This window comes from Sus scrofa, chromosome 7, assembly GCF_054392235.1.
Source record: "Sus scrofa isolate SSC_HxYL_T2T_F1_AM1 chromosome 7, Sscrofa_HxYL_maternal_Yorkshire_Landrace_v2.0, whole genome shotgun sequence".
Classification (NCBI taxonomy): Eukaryota; Metazoa; Chordata; class Mammalia; order Artiodactyla; family Suidae; genus Sus; species Sus scrofa.
In genome coordinates, this window is record NC_139389.1 from 121,753,334 (window position 1) to 121,773,535 (window position 20,202).

Sequence of the window (20,202 nt, forward strand, 5' to 3'; positions counted from 1 at the left end):
GTACCTCATGGTAATTTTGATTTGCATTTCTCTAATAATTAGTGATGTAGAGCATCTTTCATGTGTCTGTTGGCCATTCATATGTCTTCTTTGAAGAAATGTCTATTTAGGTCTTCTGCCCATTTTTCAATCGGGTTGTTGGTTTTTTGCTACTGAGTTTTATATGAGTTGTTTATATATTTTGGAGACTAAGCCCTTGCTGACTGCACAATTTACAATTATTTTTTCCCATTGTACTGTTTCTTTTTTTACACATTCTGTTGGTGTGCAAAAGCTTTTAAGTTTGAAAAGATCCCACAGGTTTATTTTTGCTTTTATTTCTACTGCCTTGGGAAACTGACCTAAGAAAACATTTGCATGGCTGGTGTCAGAGAATGTTTTGCCTATGTTCTCTTCTAGGAGTTTGATGGTGTCTTGTCTTATGTTTAAGTATTTAAGCCATTTTGAGTTTATTTTTGTGCATGGTGTGAGGGTGTGTTCTGGTTTCATTGATTTACATGCAACAGTCCAGTTTTCCCAGCTCTACTTGCTGAAGAGACTGTCTTTTTCACATTTTATATTCTTGCCTCCCTTGTCGAAGATTAATTGACCCTAAGTGTCTGGGTTTATTTCTGGAGTCTCTATTCTGTTCCATTGGTTTTGTATGTCTGTTTCTGTACCAGTATCACACTGCCTTGATTACTGCAGCTTTGTAGTACTGTCTGAAGTCTGGGAGGGTTATGCCTTCTGTTTGGTTTCTTTTTTTAAACTCAGGATTGCTTTGGAAATTCTGGGTCTTTTATGGTTCCATATAAATTTATGGATTATTTGTTCCAGTTCTGTGAATACTGTCAAGGGTAATTTAATAGGGATCACATTAAATCTGTAGATTGCTTTGCATAGTATGGCCATTTTAATGATATTAATTCTTCCAATCCAGGAGCATGGGATGTCTTTCCATTTCTTTGAATCCTCTTTAATTTCCTTGATTAATGTCTTACAGTTCTCAGGATATAAGTCTTTCACCTCCTTGGTCAGGTTTATTCCTAGGTATTTAATTTTTGGGAGGTGCAATTTTATAAGGTATTGTTTTTTTATATTCCTTTTCCAATATTTCATTGTCAGTATACAGAAATGCTACTGATTTCTGAATGTTAATCTTATATTGTGCTACTTTGCTGAATTCATTGATCAGTATGAGTAGTTTTTGTATGGAGTCCTTAGGGTTTTTTATATACAGTATCATGTCATCTGTATAGAGTGACAATTTTACCTCTTTTCTTCCAATTTGGATATCTTTTATTTGGTTGTCTGATTGCTGTAGCTAGGAATTCTAGCACTATGTTGAATTAAAGTGGAGAGAGTGGGCATCCTTGTCTTGTGCCAGATTTTACTGGGAAGGCTTTCAGCTTTTCTCTGTTGAGTATAATACTTGCTGTGGGTTTGTCAGAAATGGCTTTATTATGTTAAGTTCTCTCTATATCCACTTTGGTAAGAGTTTTTATCATGCATGGATGTTGGATCTTGTCAAATGCTTTTTCTGCATCTACTGAAATGATGATATGGCTTTTGACTTTTCATTTATTAATGTGGTGTATGACATTGACTGATTTGCCTATGTGGAACCATCCTGGTGAACTTGGGATGAAACCCACTTGGGTCGTGGCATATGATCTTTTTTATGTGTTGTTGGATTCAGGTGGCTAAAATTTTGTTGAGAATTTTTGCATCTATATTCCTCAAAGATATTGGCCTCTAATATTCTGTTTTTGGTTTTGGGTCCTAATATCCTTGTCTGGTTTTGGTGTTAGGGTGATGGCAGCTTCACAGAATGTCTTTGGAAGTGTTCCTTCTTCTTCAATCTTTCAGAAAAGTTTAAGAAGGATGGGTATAAGCTCTTCTTTGTATGTTTAGTAGAATTCGCTTGTGAAGCCATCTGGTGCTCTTGGACTTTTGTTTTTAGAGGTAGTTTTTACTACATACTCAATTTCACTTCTAGGTTTGTTCAAATGCTCTATTTCTTCTTGATTCAGTTTTGGTGGGCTATATGTTTCTAGAAAGTTGTCCATTTCTTCTAGGGTGTTAAATGTGTTGGCATATGATTGTTTGCAGTTTTATGTCTTTGTTATTTGGGTTTTTTTTTTTTTTGTATTTTGCAGTATTCTTTGAGATTTCTCCTTTTTTATTTTTATTTTTTCATATTTTTAGGGCTATACCCATGGCATACGGAGATTCCCAGGCTAGGGGTTGAATTGGAGCTGAAGCTGTCGGCCTACACCACTGCCACAGAAACATGGGATCCAAGCTGCGTCTGCAACCTACACCACAGTTCACAGCAATGCCGGATCCTTAACCCAATGAGCAAGGCCAGGGATTGAACCCACATCCTCATGGATGCCTGTCAGAGTTGTTAACTGCTGAGCCACAACGGGAACTCCTCTTTTTTTCATTTCTTCTTTTGCTAGTTTGGGTTCTCTCTCTCTTCTTTGTGGTGAGTCTGGCCAGAGGTTTGTCAATTTTGTTTACCCTTTCAAAGAACCATCTCTTGGTTTTACTGATTTTTTTTTCTACTGTTTTCTGAATCTCTAGTTTATTGATTTCCTCTATGATCTTTATGATTTCCTTCCTTCTGCTGAATTTAGGTTTTGTTTGATCTTCTTTTTCTAATTCTTTCTAAGTGGTGGTGAAATTGCTGACTTGAGATTTTTCATCTTTTTTAAGGAAGGCCTGTATCGCTCTGAACTTCCCTCTAAGAAGTGCTTTTGTGGCATCCCATAGATTTTGAAGGGTTGTATTTTCATAATCATTTGTCAAGCTATTTTTTAATTTCCCTTTTGATTTCGTTGACCCATTGGTTTATTTAGTAGCATGTTGTTTTGTCTCCATGTGGTCAGTTTTTTCTCATTTCCTTTTCTGTGGTTAATTTCTAGTTTTATGCCACTGTGATCAGAGAAGATGCCTGAAATAATTTCTATACTCTTAAATTTGTTGGTTAGTTTTGTGCCCCAGTATGCGATCAGTCCTTGAGAATATTCCATGTGCACTTGAAAAGAATATATATCCTGGGTCTTTTTGGATGTAATTTCTTGAAAATATCAGTTAAGTGTAACTATTCTATTGCGTCTCAGAATCCCTGTTGCCTTATTGATTTTCTGTCAATAAGAGAATCTGTCCATGCAAGTGAGGTGTTAAAATCGCCTACTATTATTGTATTCGCATAAATTTCTCCTTTTATGTCTGTCAGTATTTGTTGTATATATGTGGGTGCTCCTGTGTTAAGAGCATACATACTGCCAAGTATAATATCTTGAATTGATCCTTTTACCATTAGTGTCCTTCTTTGTCTTTTTTATGGCCTTTATTTTTTTTTCTTTTTTCTTTTTTTTTATAATTTTTTTAATTTTCCCACTGTACAGCAAGGGGGTCAGGTTATCCTTACATGTATACATTACAATTAAATTCCCCACCCCCTTTCTTCTATTGCAACATGAGTATCTACACAAAGTTCTCGATGCTATTCAGCAGGATCTCCTTGTAAATCTATTCTAAGTTGTGTCTGATAAGCCCAAGCTCCCGATCCCTCCCACTCCCTCCCCCTCCCATCAGGCAGCCACAAGTCTCTTCTCCAAGTCCATGATTTTCTTTTCTGAGGAGATGTTCATTTGTGCTGGATATTAGATTCCAGTTATAAGTGATATCATATGGTATTTGTCTTTGTCTTTCTGGCTCATTTCACTCAGTATGAGATTCTCTAGTTCCATCCATGTTGCTGCAAATGGCATTATGTCATTCTTTTTTATGGCTGAGTATTATATGGCCTTTATTTTAAACTCTATTTTGTCTGAGTACTGCAACTCCCATTTTTCTGTCATTTCCCTTCTCATGAAATAATCTTTTTCATCCCCTAACTTTCAATTTATGTGTGTCCTTTGCCCTAAGGTGAGCCTCTTGTAGGCAGCATATTGTAGGCTCTTTTTTCTTCTTTTTTTGCAGCATATAGAAGTTCCCATGCTAGGGGTCGAACTGGAGCTACTGCTGCCAGTCTACACCACAGCCATAGCAACGCCAGATCAGAGCCACGTCTATGACCTACAACACAGCTCACAGCAATGCTGAATCCTTAACCCACTGAGCAAGGCCAGGGATCGAACCCACATCCTCATGGATACTAGTCGGGCTTGTTACCACTGAGCCACAACGGGAACTTTCTAGGTTCTTGTTTTTTAAATATCCTTTCTACCATTCTATGTCTTTTGATTGGAGCATTCAGTCCATTTACATTTAAGGTAATTATTGATAAATATGTATATTGCCATTTTAAACCTTGTTTTCATGTTGATTCTATGTTTCTCCTTTGTTCTTTTTTTTCGATTGGATGATTTCCTTTTATTTTATGCTTGTGTCCTCTTCTCTTTAGTTCTTGTGAATGTATTGTTTGGTTTTGAATTGTGGTTGTCCTATTTTTCAAGTATGTTAACTCCTTCCTATATCTGCTTGCTTTAGCCTGAGGATAATATAGGCTCAAACACATTCTTTTATATATAAAAGATCTGTATACTGGCTTAGTTAAGTGATTACTTTCCAGTTGTGATTTCCTCCATTCTATATCTTCTTACTTCTTTCCTATTTAGAGGAGACCTTTCAGTATGTCTTTTAGAATGGGTTTCGTATTGCTGTATTCTTTTAGTTTCTACTTGTTTAGAGAACATCTTTATTTCTCCTTCTATGTTAAATGAGAATCTTGGTGGGTAGAGTATTCTAGGCTGCAAATTTTTCTCTTTAAGACCTTTGACTACATCCTGCCACTCTCTTCTGGACAGCAGTGTTTCTGTAGAGAAATCAGCTGATAGCCTTAGGTTGTTCCCTTACAGTTAACTCTTTGTCTTTCTCCTGCTGCCTTTAGAATCCTCTCCTTACCCTTAACTTTTGCCATTTTATTATACGCCTTGGTGTGGGTCTGTTTGGGTTCAACTTGTTTGGGGCCCTCTGTGCTTCCTGTGTCTTGATAGCTGTTTCCATTAGATTTGGAAATTTTTAGCTATAATTTCTTCAGATGTATTTTCAATCCTCTTTGTCTTCACCTTCTGGAATCCCTATTATGCACAGATTGGCCTGCTTTATTTTATGCCATAGATCTCTGAGAGTGTTTTCATGTTTTTTCATTTGGTTTTCTGTCTGCTGTCCTGATTGGGTCATTTCCATTATTCTATCTTCATTTATTCTTTCCTCTGCATTATTCATTCTGCTTTTCAATGCCTTTAACTCAGCTCACATCTCTGCAAATAAATTTCCTAATTTTTCTTGGCTCCTCCTTATATTGTCTAGTTTCTTTTTAAAGCAATCTGTATTATTATTCTTATCTGCTAATTCCTTCAATAGTTTCATCATCTCTCTTTTTTTTTTTTTTTTTTTTTTCTATTTTCAGCTGCCCCACGGCATATGGAATTCCCAGGCTAGGGATCCGATCTGAGTTGCAATTGTCACCTATGCTGCAGATGCAGCAATGCTGGATCTTCCTTAAACCACTACACTGGGCCAGGGATCAAACCTGTGTCCTAGCACTTCCAAAATGTTGCAGATTCTATTACGCCACAGTGGAAACTCAACTCTCCTTTTTGAACTCAGTGTCCACTAGACTGTAGAGGTCTGTTTTGTTGTTTGCTCCTTCAGGGGAATTCTCCTGTTCTTATAACTGGGGATGGTTCTTGAGCTTCTTCATTTTGCTTATATTTTTCTTATTCTGTGAGTTTAGGGAAAACAACTCCAGTAGTCTTGGAGGGCTATTTATATGTGAGAGCACCCTGGTGCTCTTTTTTTTTTGGCATGAGGGCTGCTTTTGGTTTGGATGTCTTCTGTCTCTTTCCTCAGTGTGTGCAGGCTGTTACCCCCTTGATGAGGGGTGTGCCACTGTATGGCCTGCACTTTCTTCCAGGAAGATGGAGGCAATGGGCAGGGCCTGTAGCCAGTGCCTTGTTGCTAGGCCTTTGACAATGGTGAGGACCTGTGGGAAGGTGGTGCAGGCTGCTCCTGGTTGCAGGGCCCTGGCAAGTGGCAGTGACCCTCAGGGAGGTGTAGGCAGCACCCAGAGCTTTGGCAGCAGCAACAGCAGGGTTTGTGTGTTCTCAGGGGAGTGAGGGCAACAGGTGGCTCTTGGTTGCAGTGCCGTCCTTGATGCTGACCCCTGAGATGACTGGGCTGCAGGTGGTGCCTGTTCACAGATCCCTAGTGGTAGCGAGTCTTGCCTACCTCTGGAGTCTGAGACGGCTGCTGTGGTTTGTCCCACAGCCCATGCAAGAGACACCCCACCACCTGAGAGCCCACACATGCACAGGGAAAGATATTCCTATGGCAGCTCTGGCCCTCACCAACTATGGCGCCCTGCTTCTTCTGTGGGCCCAGGCCTCCTTTTGCACTCCCTTGGCTGTGGCACTCGGCTCCCCAGGCCATGGCGCATAGCTCCTTAGCCCCTCCAGCTATCTCCACACAGCCAACCTAGTCCTCTCCCCTCCCTGGAGCTGACCTCTGGAGCCTGAATCTCAGTACCCAGCCCCTTCTGGAGCATCTCAGGCTATGGTGTCTGGGGGCAGTGGTACCAATGGTCTGTGTGGCACTTTCTGCTTTGCCCTCCTCAGTCTGGCTGTTGAGCTTTTCTCCAATGCTTTGAGGTTCCCCATCTCTGTCCCAGCTGATCCTCTGGCCAGGTGTCCTCTCAGGGTGCAAGTTCTTTTCCTCTTTCACAGCTCTCTCTCCGGAGTCCTGTTCCCACCCTGATTCCTTTTTTTTTTCTCTTCTCTCTCTCTTTTCTTTTTGTTTTGCCCAGTTATTTGGAGGGTTTCTTGCCCTTTATGGAGATTTAGGGTCTTCTGCCAGCATTCAGTAGATGTTCTGTAACTGTTCTACATGTAGATCGGTTTTTTAAAATGTGTTTCTGGGAGAAGGTGAGTGCCATGTCTTACGCCTCTGCAACCTTGATCCTGCTTCCTGGCCCAAAGTTCTAAAACTCCATGTACCTCCAAAGAACCCCAGAGCATCTAGCTCTGTACAGGCAGTAACAAAATAGACCTGGGAACATATCTGCAGCCCTGATAAACATATTGTGGCCCAAACCAACCTCCCTGACCACAGGTTAAATAGTAGCAGAGGGGGAAAAGGCAGAAATAACCAAGTAAATAGCACCCCCTCTCCTAGTTTTCTTTCTTTTTTTTTTTTTACTTTATCATCCTTCGTCACAGGTGAAGAAGAGCATACAGAAAGTTTTCCATTGAAAGTAATGCTTTAATTATATTTTGGAAGACAGTAAGAAATTTTGGGGTAGAAAAATAAGAGAAAGTGCATTTCAGACCAAAGGATATCAAGATCAGAGAGGTCATGGTGCTCTCAGGAAAGAGCTAGTACTTTGGTGTGGCTGAGGAGAGGAGCTGCCAACTGAGAAACGGCAGCAGACAAGACTGGAGAGGTAGGCCAGAGCTAGGGGAAATAATAAGCTTTATTTTTTAATGAGCTGGAATAAAGAGAATTCAGTTTTAATTGTGTAATAAATAGTATATCTGGGAGTTCCCGTCGTGGCGCAGTGGTTAACGAATCTGACTAGGAACCATGAGGTTGCGGGTTCGGTCCCTGGCCTTGCTCAGTGGGTTAACAATCCGGCGTTGCTGTGAGCTGTGGTGTAGGTCGCAGACGCGGCTCGGATCCCACGTTGCTGTGGCTCTGGCGTAGGCCGGTGGCTACAGCTCCGATTCGACCCCTAGCCTGGGAACCTCCATATGCCGTGGGAGCGGCCCAAGAAATAGCAAAAAGATAAAAAATTAAAAAAAAAAATAGTATATCTATATGACATTCAAGGAGGGTATATGGAGTTGAGAAAAAAACGCCAGGGCCACTGTTAACTGATACAGGAGTCAAAGTAAAGTCATGGATCTTGCTAGTCACCTAAAGAGAATAAGTACAATGAGGGGGAGGGTCAAGAGGGGGGCAACAGACTCATAGGAACACTGGCATTTAAGAAGCAGACAGAAGGAATAGCTCCTTTCAAGATAACTAAGAAATAACTGTCAGATAGGGAGAAAGAAAACCGGATAAAATGCCTCTATCCTATTCCTCCCGATCCTATTCCCAAACACAATCTTGGCTGTGTCCACTAATTAAACTGGAAGTATAGTTGACCCTTGAACAACGTAGAGTTGAACTTCCTGGGTCCACTTAACACACAGATCTTTTTCAGTAGTAAATACTATAGTACTATATGGTCCCCGGATGGCTGAATCCACAGATGCAGAGCAGTCATGAATATGAGGGGCTGACTATAATTTCTATGCAGATTAATCCCTGTGTTGTTCAAGGGTCTCTAGCACACTAAATACTCAAATGAGAGAAGTGTCTTAATAGACACAACTAGATGTATCCATGAGTTCCTATAATTGTGAAACATATTTAAATAACAGACAATCAAACCTAAAAGACTCTAGCATGGGGGTGGGGGGGATTCTTGGGATCTCAGTATTTATTACATAAGGACTAGTTGTTACAAGCGTCACAATATAAAAAATCACAAATTGTACAAAATATCCAGGGCTTAATGGAGTAAATACTGGTCAAATCATACATAAACCCATTAGAAACTAGGATCTGGCAGAGCAGTAGAAGAGAACTCAGAATAATACAATAAGCACTTGAGGGATATCTAGATATCCAGAGATTACTAAAACAATCTGAAATATCAGTGAATTCCTCTAATATTTTTGCAAAAGTGACTATCTTCATAATCACTGCCAAACAACAAAGACAAACAAAAGCATTTTATTTTGTACCAGCATATAATTGAGAAAATTAGGTTAAAAAATCAACTTTAGTCTTAGCTCATTATATGTATCTGCAGAGTTTTAACTTAGATTTTGCTAAATATGGGAATGTGTTTTTATAAATTATGATTGTATTTTCAAGATAAAGTATCAAATTCCCCACCTCATACCCACTCTCTCTCATTTACTAAGAAATTTTACTCCCTGTTTGATATGGACTTATATAGCCTTTTCATGCCCTAATTATTCTCAGTAAGGTAGACTTCCAGTATTAGCATGAACAGTCAATCCATTTAGAAAAACCCTTTGGGAAAAGAAAATTCAGCATACTATCAACAGGGAAACTCATTCATTGGGTAAATCTTAATTGTTCACTTACAGTTTCAAATGTAGTAGAAAACGTAAAAATTACACAGTATTTACTAGTTGGTATTTCATAAACAGCTTATAGATATTAGTGAATAGATATGTTCTGAAATATGTTTTTTAATTAAAGCATCTTCTCAGTAACATAATTTCAGAAATTCTCTTAACTTAATCTTCACTTGGTACCAGTTCCTTACAAGTTTTAACTGTACTTAAGATTGATGAATTCTGCCTGAAATATAAATAACCACCTCCTAAGTTCCATATTTGGGAGGCAGTAGAGCATTGTGGTTAAAAATATGAGCTTTTGAGTGTGACTGACCTGAGTTCCCGCTCTGGCTCCATTTACTAGCTGTGTAACCTGGGGCAAGTTATTTAACCTCTCTAAGTCTCAGTTTCTTTATCTGTAAAATAGAGATAATAATAATATCTATTTCACAGGACTGCTGTGAGGATTAAATGAGAGAATGCAGGCTTATCACAATGCCTGGCACTTAGTATGTGCTCAGTAAGTTTTAGCTATTAGGTTTTTTTATAAGCCGACATTTTAAAGTAACACATTCTCATAAAGACCTGTGATAATAAAACTCATGTACCCAAGACTTTCCTTATAAATTGTTTAAAGTAGGCAACATTAAAATCTTTCAACTAGTAAAAGCTGTGGGCATGATTTCTTCTTGTATATATAAGAGAAATTCCGCAGCAATGCAATACATTACATCTAGAAAGGGCAATTTTAAAATTAAGAATAAAACATCTAGGAGTTCCTGTTGTGGCTCAGTGGAAACAAGCCCAACTAGTATCCATGAGGATGCAGGTTAAATCCCTGGCCCCACTCAGTGGGTTAAGGATCCAGCATTGCAATGAGCTGTGGTGTAGGTTGCAGACGCAGCTCAGATCTGGTATTGCTGTGGTTGTGGTGTAGGGTGGCAGCTGTACTTCCAATTTGACCCCTAGCCTTGGAATTTCCATATGCCACACCCACAGCTCTAAAAAGCAAATAAATAAATAAATAAAATAAAATAGAACAAAACACCTGTATTTAAAGTATATAGACATTTATAGTTAAAACACCTTGGATATCATAATACCTTTTGGTAAATGATTTTTAAAAACAACTTTGTTGGTTTGTTTCATAAAATATAATCTCCTATGAAATAAGATATTATTCTCTTCCTTTTAAAAAAGAAAATGAAATTCTGATATGAGGACATTAAGGGACTTGAAAAATAACAGCAAATATGGAACACAAATTAAGGTTCTAGAATTGCCAATCACTGCTACAGTGATTCTAAACCCGAAAGCACATTTCCCCCCAAATAAAAGAGCTTAGTTAAATCTTAACAGAGCTCTTACCAGACTCTTAACATAAAGTCATATTAATCTATGCTACTCAGAGAAACTGTTCCTCAGAGATATAAACAAAACATCTACTGGATATCATTTTCAAGTAACTAGACCAAAATGTAATCTGTTCCTATAAAATACCAATCTACAAAATCATTTTTAAGAATGAAAAGCAAGCAGGTAACTAAAATTTTTCTAAAAGTTTTTTAAAGTCTAATTTTCATGTAAAACTTTCAAAAACTATAAATTAACTACATCTGCAAAATCCAACTTCTTACCACTTCTTAAATGTGTTTTAGGTATAACGAGTTCAATGAAAGCACCACAAAAGAGCTCTTGGCTTAATTTTTTTTAAAAAATCAATCAATAGAAGTAAATAATAATTTGGGAATTGATTTGTTTATATCTTTTGTTATAAACTTTGATTTTATATAGAAATAGCTTATAAGACTGCTTAACTATTTTCATTTAAAAATGTAATTTTAATAGAAACTTTTAAAATAACTGAAAATTAAAACATATACAGCTCTACTTAGAGAAACTTCATTTTCTTAAAATATCTTCCATCTTTCCTATCAATATGTACTACCTGGAAAGGCGCTGTATGTAAAATTTTCCAGAACAACCAAGAAATATTCTACTGATACAGAATCATTTGGCTTTCACAGAATTAATTTAGCTGAGAAGTTCTGGATACAATGATAAAAAAACCTCATTATTCTTTTTCTTATTTACATCTACCACTCACCCCATCTACCCACTTCCACCTTGAACAAATTCTTTCCATCAATTGCTTTCTAATTTAATATTTATAGATTTATAAAATTTCTTATAGTTCACATTAAACACTATAGGTTAGAAAGAGAAAAAAATCATCACATACCTGTCCATCTAAGTCGAATGCTAAGCAGGCTATACCATGTGTATGAACATCCTTTAGAACTGATATGGTCTGCAGAGTGTATGAATCCCAAACACAGATATAAGGCTCTTTCCCAACTTGTCCTGTTGCTACCAATACTCGTTCAGGATGCAATGCAAGGCTGAAAAATAAATAAAGAGATTTTTTTTTTTGGCTGCACTCACAGCATACAAAAGTTCCCAGGCCAGGAACAGAACCTGCACCACAGCAGCAACCCAAGCCATTGCAGTGACAATGCCAGATCCTTAACCCACTGTGCCACAAGGAAATTCCAACAAACAGATTAAAAATTGCTTATAGAATTTTCATACCAATGTAAAAATTAGACTTCAAATATTTATCCATTTAAGTTACTTTGGATTTAAAGTAACTTCCACTGGAGTTCCTGTTGTGGCTCAGTGGTTAACGAATCCAACTAGGAACCATGAGGTTTTGGGTTCGAACCCCGGTCTTGCTCAGTGGGTTAAGGATCTGGCATTTCCATGAGCTGTGGTGTAGGTCGCAGATGCAGCTTGGGTCTGGAGTTGCTGTGGCTCTGGCGTAGGCCAGCGGCTACAGCTCCGATTAGACCCCTAGCCGGGAACCTCCATATGCCGAGGGAGTGGCCCTAGAAAAGGCAAAAAGACAAAAAAAATAAAAAATAAAAAAATAAAATAACTTCCATAAAAATCCTAAAAATCCAAGCTAAGAATTACTACTTCAATGGTTAAGCTAATAAATAGTTGATGACAGACTTCATAATCCCTGTAATACAATATAGTGTATATGAACTTCTCAAAAAAAAGAGCATTCTTACAAGGAGTCAACTGAACCACAGCAACAAATCTGCACCAACCCTACCACATACCATTTTCTCATTTGGTGGTCATCTGTTTTTAAGCCCTCTCTGCCATTTACTCCTTTTTTTTTTTTTTTTTTTTTTTGGCTTTTGAGGACCGCACCATAGTATATGGAGGTTCCAAGACTAGGGGTCTAATCAGAGCTGTAGCCACTGACCTACGCCACAGTCACAGCAACACGGGATCCGAGCTGCATCTGAGACCTACACCACAGCTCATGGCAACGCCGGATCCTTAACCCACTGAGCGAGGCCAGGGATCAAACCAGCAACCTCCTGGTTTCTAGTCAGATTCATTTCCGCTGTGCCACGATGGGAACTCCCCATTTACTCTTTTATTGTATAAAGTTAGACCAAATCTTAGTGTATAAAAATAGCATTTAGCAGCACTCTTATGATAACATTAATATTACACATTCCACTTTAAAAAACAGAAAAGTCACCCATAATTCACAGAAAGTAGTCTATAAGTCTTCAAAAACAAGACAAAGGCCAAAACAGTTGGTAATGGTTTATGTATATCAGCAGAAGGCAGGGAATGAATATAAATTTCTACTTGATACATTTTTCTACAAGAATATTTAGATGATCAGATTCTCCTTTGGGAGGAAAAAAAAAATCACTCCTGATACCAGAGTAGAGGATGAACTGAAAGAGGGAAAAGTTAGGAGGTTATTAAAACAGAATTAACAGATTGGAATGTAGGGACTAAGGGAAAGAGAGGGGTCTAAGATGTTTCTTGGGTTTTTGGTTTGGGCATCTGGATGGCTTGAGGTGGTATTCATCAAGCCAGGGACTACTAAGTGAAAAACTAGTGAGCGGGAAGAAAACTGACAATGGAAGATTGCATCAACATATTAAAATCAATGTGGAGTTCCTGTGGGGGCTCAGCTGTAACGATTACTCCAACCAGTAACCATGAGGACGCGGTTCGATCCCTGGCCTCACTCAGTGGGTTAAGGGATCCAGCACTGTCATGAGCTGTGGTGTAAGTCAGATGTGACTCAGATGTGGCTGTTGTGTAGGCCAACAGTTGTAGCTCTGATTCAGCCTCTAACCTGGGAACTTCCATATGCCACACATTCAGCCCTAAAAGCGAAATATTAAAACAAAATAAAATAAAATAAATGTAAAATGTGTATCATATTAGTAAAGGACCCCCAGGCCCCCATACATGTTCATCTCAACAGATGCCATTCTCTTATGGCTCAGCAGGTTAAGGATCTGGCATTGTCACTGTAGCAGTTCAGGTCACTGCTGTGGCGTGGGTTTGCTCTCTGGCCTGGGAACTTCTGCATGCCTCGGGTGTAGCCAAAAAAGAAAAAAATAAAAAGCATCTGACAAAAATCCAACCTCTTGGGAGTTCCTGTCTTGGCTAACCGGAAACGAATCTGACTTGTATCCATGAAGGACACAGGTTCAATCCCTGGCCTCAGTCAGTGGGTTAAGGATCCCGAGTTGCTATGGCTGTGGTATAAGCCAGCAGCTACAGCTCTAATTTGACCCCTAGCCTGGGAACCTCCAAATGCCATGGGTGCAGCCCTAAAAAAAAAAAAAAAATCCAACTTCTTTCATAACAAAAACATACAACAGACAAGGTGTTGATGAGAATTTCCTCAACCTGATGAAGGGCATGTATGAAAATACACAGCTAACATCACATTTAATGGTGAAAGCCTGAAAGTTCCACCTATAAGTATAGGAAAAAGGTAAGGATGTTAGTTCTTGCCATTTCAATTCAATATTATACTGGAGTTCTTGTCATGGCTCAGTGGTTAATGAATCCAACTAGGAACCATGAGGTTGTGGGTTCAATCCCTGGCTTTGCTCAGTGGGTTAAGGATCTGGCATTCCCGTGAGCTGTGGTGTAGGTCGCAGACACGGCTCGGATCCCGAGTTGCTGTGGCTCTGGCGTAGGCCAGCAGCTACAGCTCTGATTAGACCCCTAGCCTGGGAACCTCCATATGCTGCGGGAGGGGCCCCAGAAAAGGCAAAAAGACAAAAAAAAAAAAAAATTCAATATCATACTATATATTTTTGCTAGGACAATTAGGCAAGGAAAAGAAATAAAGGCGAAGTAAAACTATCTCTGCTTACAAATGACATGATCTCATACAGAAAATCCTGGGAGTTCCCATTGTGGCAGTAACAAATCCGACTGTATCTATGAGGATGCAGGTTCGACCCCTGGCCTTGCTCAATGGGTTAAGGATACGGTGTTACTGTGAGCTGTGATGTAGGTCTCAGACCCAGCTTGGAGCCCACATTGCTGCTGTGGCTGGTAGCCACAGCTCTGACTCCACCCCTAGCCTGGGAACTTCCATACGCTGCAGTTGCAGCCTAAAAAGAAAAAAAAAAAAAAAGAAAAAAGAAAAGAAAGAAGGAAAAAAACCACAACTTTTTTTTTTTGGGGGGGGGGTCTTTTTGCCTTTTTCTAGGGCCACTCCCACGGCATATGGAGGTTCCCAGGCTAGGGGTGTAATCACAGCTGTAGCTGCCGGTCTACGCCAGAGCCATAGCAATGCGGGATCCGAACCGCGCGCATCTGTGACCTACACCACAGCTCACGGCAACGCCGGATCCTTAACCCACTGAGCAAGGCCAGGAATCAAACCCGCAACCTTGTGGTTCCTAGTTGGATTCATTAACCACTGAGCCACGACAGGAACTCCGATAAAAGGAGCGGAAAAAAAAAAAAAAAAAAAAAAAACAACCCACAACTTTTGAAATCAGACAAACCTAGGTTCAGAACTTGGTCTTTTCTCACAGGCTTCTGGGTAAATTACTTAGCTTTATTTTCTCATCTATAAAAAGTAAATATATTGAAAAGTAAGTAGTGTGAGGAAAACATTCCCAAACTTAGAAATCAGGGAGGAAAAACACAAAGGTCCTCATAGTTTAAGTCCACATACAATAGGACAGAGATATTCAAAGTATCCTGTTGGGATTGTGATTGAGATTGAATTAAATCTACAGATCAATTTGAGAATTGACATCTTAACTATATCGAGTCCTCCAATCCATAAACATGATGTATCCCTCTGTTATTTAGGTCTTCTTTGCTCTTTTTTAGCTTCGTTTTTTTTTCTTTTTTTTTTTTAGTTCTTATAAATGGTATTGTTTTAAATTTCAGTTTCTAGTTGTTCATTGCTAATATGTAGAATCTGACTTATGTGTGTTGACCCTGGATCCCACAACCTTGCTAAATTCATTTATTAGTTTTAGGAAGTCTGTGTGTATGTTTGGTAGATTATTTGGAATTTCCTCTATAAGCAATAATGTTACTTAGAGGCAATTAATTTCTTCCTTTCCTCTAAGTATTTTATCTGTATTTCTTGCCTTATTGCACTGGCTAGAACTTCCAGTACAATGCTGAATTAGGAGTGGTAAGGGAGGACATCCCTCTTCCTGATCTTGCAAGGAAAACATGCAGTCTCTCGCCATTAAACATGATATTAGCTATAGGGTTTGTTTTGTTTGTTTGTTTGTTTGTTTTGTCTTTTGTCTTTCTGTTGTTGTTGTTGCTATTTCTTGGGCCACTCCCGCGGCATATGGAGGTTCCCAGACTAGGGGTTGAATCGGAGCTGTAGCCACTGGCCTACGCCAGAGCCACAGCAACGCGGGATCCGAGCCGCGTCTGCAACCTACACCACAGCTCACGGCAACGCCGGATCGTTAACCCACTGAGTAAGGGCAGGGATCGAACCCGCAACCTCATGGTTCCTAGTCGGATTCGTTAACCACTGCGCCACGACGGGAACTCCCGGGTTTGTTTTTTTTTAACAGATGCTGTTATAGTTAAGAAAGTGGCTCTCTTAAGTTTACTAAGCATTAAAAAAAACATGAACTGATGCTGAATTTTGTTATATTCTTTTCCTGAATCTACTTAGATGATCATATAATTTTCCTTCTTTAGTGTGTTAATACAGTGAATTATATTAATTTTCTAATCCTGAACTGGCCTTGTATTCCTGGAATAAACTTCATTTGGACATGATCTATTATTCTATGAATGGATTTCATTTGCTTATTAGCTTATTTTGTTGAGAATTTTTACATCTATGTCAATGAAGGACAGTGGTCTGTAATTTCCTTTTCTTCTAATGTCTTTGTCTAAATTATGTACTGAATTAATACCAGTCTCACAAAACAAGTTGAGAAGTATTTCCTTCTATTTTTTGTAAGAAATTATACAGAACTGGTATTATTCTTTAAATGTTTGGCAAAATTACCAGTGAAATTATCTGAAGTTTTGTTTGTGTTTTTTAATTTTAAACTACAAATCCAATTACTTTAACAAACATAGAGTTTTTCATGTTACCTATTTCTGCTTGATGAGTTTTGCTAGTTTGTATGTTTCAAGGGAATAGTCCATTCCATTCAAATTGCCAAGTGTCTATGCATAGGGCTGTAATTATATTCCCCTATTATCCTTTTGATTGTTTCTGGATCTGCAGTGATAGCCTGATGAATACTGGAAATACCTGTCTTCCTTCTGTTCTTGGTCATTTTAGCTAGAAACTTATCAATTTAATCTTTTCGAAGAACTAACTTTTGGTTTGATTTTTTTTCCTATTGTTTTGCTGTTTTTATTGAGTTCTGCTCTTTATTATTTCCTTCTTTCTGTTTGCTTTTGGGTTTAGTTTGCTCTTCTTTCTCTAGTTCTAAGGTAAAAGATCACTGATCTGAGACCTTTCATCTTTTCAAGCATATGGATTTAATGCTACAAATTTCTCTTGAAATAATGCTTTAGCTGAATTTCAAATTTTTCTTTTTTCATTTTCTTCTAATTCAAAATATTTTCTGATTTTCCTTCTATTCAGTGATTTTTTAGTTTGCTTTTATTATGTTCAGAGAACATATTTTGTATGATTTCAATTCATTTAACTTCGTTGAGGTTTGTTCTATAGGATATGAATGATATTGATAAGTGTCCCAAAGGTACTAGAAAGAATGTATATTCTGTTATTATTGACTTATGCTGTTTGCTACGCTCTAAGCAATAAAGTCCTTTATCTCTAATGCAGGAATTTCATGTCTCTGCCAATCCAAGAAACAATAAAAGTCTAACTTATTAGTTTGTGAAAAAGGTAAAAATATATCCCAGGCTCAACTAGTTTTCAATGCTGTTGTGACATTAACACAAATTTAGCACCTTAACACAACACAAATTTGTCCTCTTGTAGTTCTGCAAGGCAGAAATTCAGTTACAGTAAGGCTCAGCTGAGTCCTCTGCTTAGAGTCTTACAAGGCCAAAATCAAGCTATCAACACTACTTCACCTCTTTCTGGAGTCTTAGAGGATAAATTAGCTTCCAGGTTTATTCAGAATGTTAGCTGAATTCAGTTGCCTGTGGAAAAAGGACCGAGGGTTGTGTTTTCCTGCAGGCTGTCAGTTGGGAACTTCTCATTTTCCTAAGGCCACCTTTATTTCTCATAATGCTGTCACCTCCATTTTCAAACCAGCAATGGCACAATGAATCCTTCTCAAGCTTTGAATCTTTCTGACTTCTGCTGCATTTTTTCTAACTCCAGTTAGAAAAGTTGTTTTTAATCTTACCTGATTAGACTGGGCCCATCTGATAATCTAGGACACTCTCTTAAGATCCATACCTTAATTATATCTTCAAAGTCATTTTTGTCATATAATAATATATTCACAAATTCCAGGGATTAGAGAATGTATATCAGGGGAGGGGGTAATTGGGCTACTACAAAGACTCAGATATTGAGTCTACTAGGAAAGTATTTCCAATTTTGAATGTTTCCATTCTAAATATTCCATTTTTTACAGCTTCTGTCTCTTGCTGAGAACTTGTAACATTTCATTTGTTTCATGAGCATTATCCTTTCCTTCACTGCATGTAGTTATAACAATTGCTATAAATTACTTGATAATTCCAACATTTAAATCATGTTGGGGCTGACAACTATTGTCTTTTCTAAGTTGTTAAGATTTTCCTAATTCCTTGTTTGGTAATTGTGGTTCATACCCTGGCCATTTTGAATATTAGTTTATAAACTCTGGGCTCCATTAAAATCCTCTAGAAAATGTTGATTTTTGTTTCTTTGTTTCAGCAGGCAAGCAGATTAGTTAGCTTCAGGGCACATGTCCCAACTCTCCTTCTGTGGTTCCAATCTTTATTCAGTTGTTAAAGCCTTTGCCTACTACCACATGTACATCCCATAGGGGCTAATCTGAAATCTGGATGATTTTAATTTAGTTCTCAAAGCCTTTGCTATGCCATTTCCAGTCAGTTCCAACCATATGCAGCATACGAGCGTGCGTGGGACATCAAGTATAGCTTGAGGAGATCCCCTTCCTGAGCTCTTTGCTCTCCATAAATTCCCCACATTCCCCATTTCTCAGAGGCCCCTCTTCAGTGTGTATGACTATGAAGTCCAGAATATGGGCCTCTGCACACTGTCATGTACTTCCTTTAAAGGGTCTGCCTCTAGGAAAAAAAAGCACTTTGTCAATTTTTTTAATTGGTTAGGTGTCTATATATATATATATATATATATAATTTTTTATTTCCCCAATACATTATTATTTTTTTTACTGTACAGCATGGTGACTCAGTTACCCATACACGTACACATTCTATTTTTGTACATTATCGTGCTCCATCATAAGTGACTAGACATAGTTCCCAGTGCTACACAGCAGGATCTCATTGCTAATCCATTCCAAAGGCAATAGTCTCCATCTGTTAACCTCCAGCTTCCAATCCATCCCACTCCCTCCACCTCCCCCTTGGCAACCACAAGTCTATTCTCCAAGTCCATGATTTTCTTTTCTGTGGAAAGGTCCATCTGTGCCATATATTAGATTCCAGATATAAGTGATATCATATGGTATTTGTCTTTCTCTTTCTGACTTACTTCACTCAGTATGAGAGCCTCTAGTCCATCCATGTTGCTGCAAATGGCATTATTTTGTTCTTTTTTAATGACTGAGTAGCATTCCATTGTGTATATACACATCTTTCTAATCCAATCATCTGTCATGGACATTTGGGTTGTTTCCATGTCTTAGCTATTGTGAATAGTGCTGCAATGAACATGCAGGTGCATGTATCTTTTTCAAGGAAAGTTTTGTCCAGATATATGACCAAGAGTGGGACTGATGGGTCACATGGTAGTTCTACCTATAGTTTTCTAAGATACCTCCATACTGTTCTCCATAGTGGTTGTACCAGCTTACATTCCCACCAACAGTGCAGGAAGGGTCACTTTTCTCTACACCCCCTCCAGCATTTGTTATTTGTGGTCCTATTAATGATGGCCATTCTGACTGGTGTGAGGTGGTTAGGGGTCAATATATTATTACAACTGTAAGAGTTCTTGATATATTTTAGATAGAACTGTTTTCTAAAGTGTAAATGTGTTTTCCTAGTTTGTGGATTGTCTTTTCATTTTCTGAATAGTATCTCTACCATTAAAAAAAAAAAAAAAGGTTTTAGGGAGAACCTGGTTAAGAACCCGACTAGTATCCATGAGGATGCAGGTTCAATCCCTGGCCTCACTCAGTGGGCATTGCCTCAAGTTGCATCTCAGGTTGCAGATGCAGCTTGGATCCCAAGTTGCCGTGGCTGTGGCACAGGTCTGCAACTCCAATTCGATGCCTAGCCTGGGAACTTCTATATGCTGTAGGTGTCACCCTGAAAAAAAAAAAAAAAAAAAAAGAAAAAGATTTTAATTTTTTAAAGAAACTTAACTTTGGACTAATTTTAGACCTTAAAAAAAGTTGCAAGAGTAGTTTAATGAGTTCTCATATTCCTCATCCCATTTCCTTAACATAAACATCTTACCAGACCGTGGAACAGTGATCAGGAAGAGAAAATAAATATTAGTATAATACCATTAAATAAACTACAAATTTTATTCAAAATTTACCAGTTTTTTCTGCTATCTTTTTTTTCTGTTCCAAGATCCTATCAAGGATTCCAG

The 20,202-nt window shown here is 38.4% G+C and overlaps 1 protein-coding gene across 23 annotated transcripts in view; it reads right to left on the reverse strand.

The window, feature by feature from the left end:
* Window positions 1-20,202, reverse strand: part of EML5 (EMAP like 5) — a 195,272-nt gene that overhangs the window by 153,111 nt on the left and 21,959 nt on the right. For 21 of the 23 annotated variants that reach the window (XR_014811251.1, XR_014811248.1, XR_014811250.1 and 18 more), the window contains exon 2: window positions 11,374-11,533. Coding sequence is in view for 9 of the 23 variants with exons in the window: in XM_084969970.1 (XP_084826096.1) it covers window positions 11,374-11,533 (160 nt within the window). In the remaining 14 variants the exon portion in view is untranslated. Of the gene's footprint in view, window positions 1-9,465; window positions 9,548-11,373; window positions 11,534-20,202 lie in introns of all 23 variants that reach the window. The other 2 variants (XR_014811260.1, XM_084969972.1) reach the window with 1 other exon arrangement.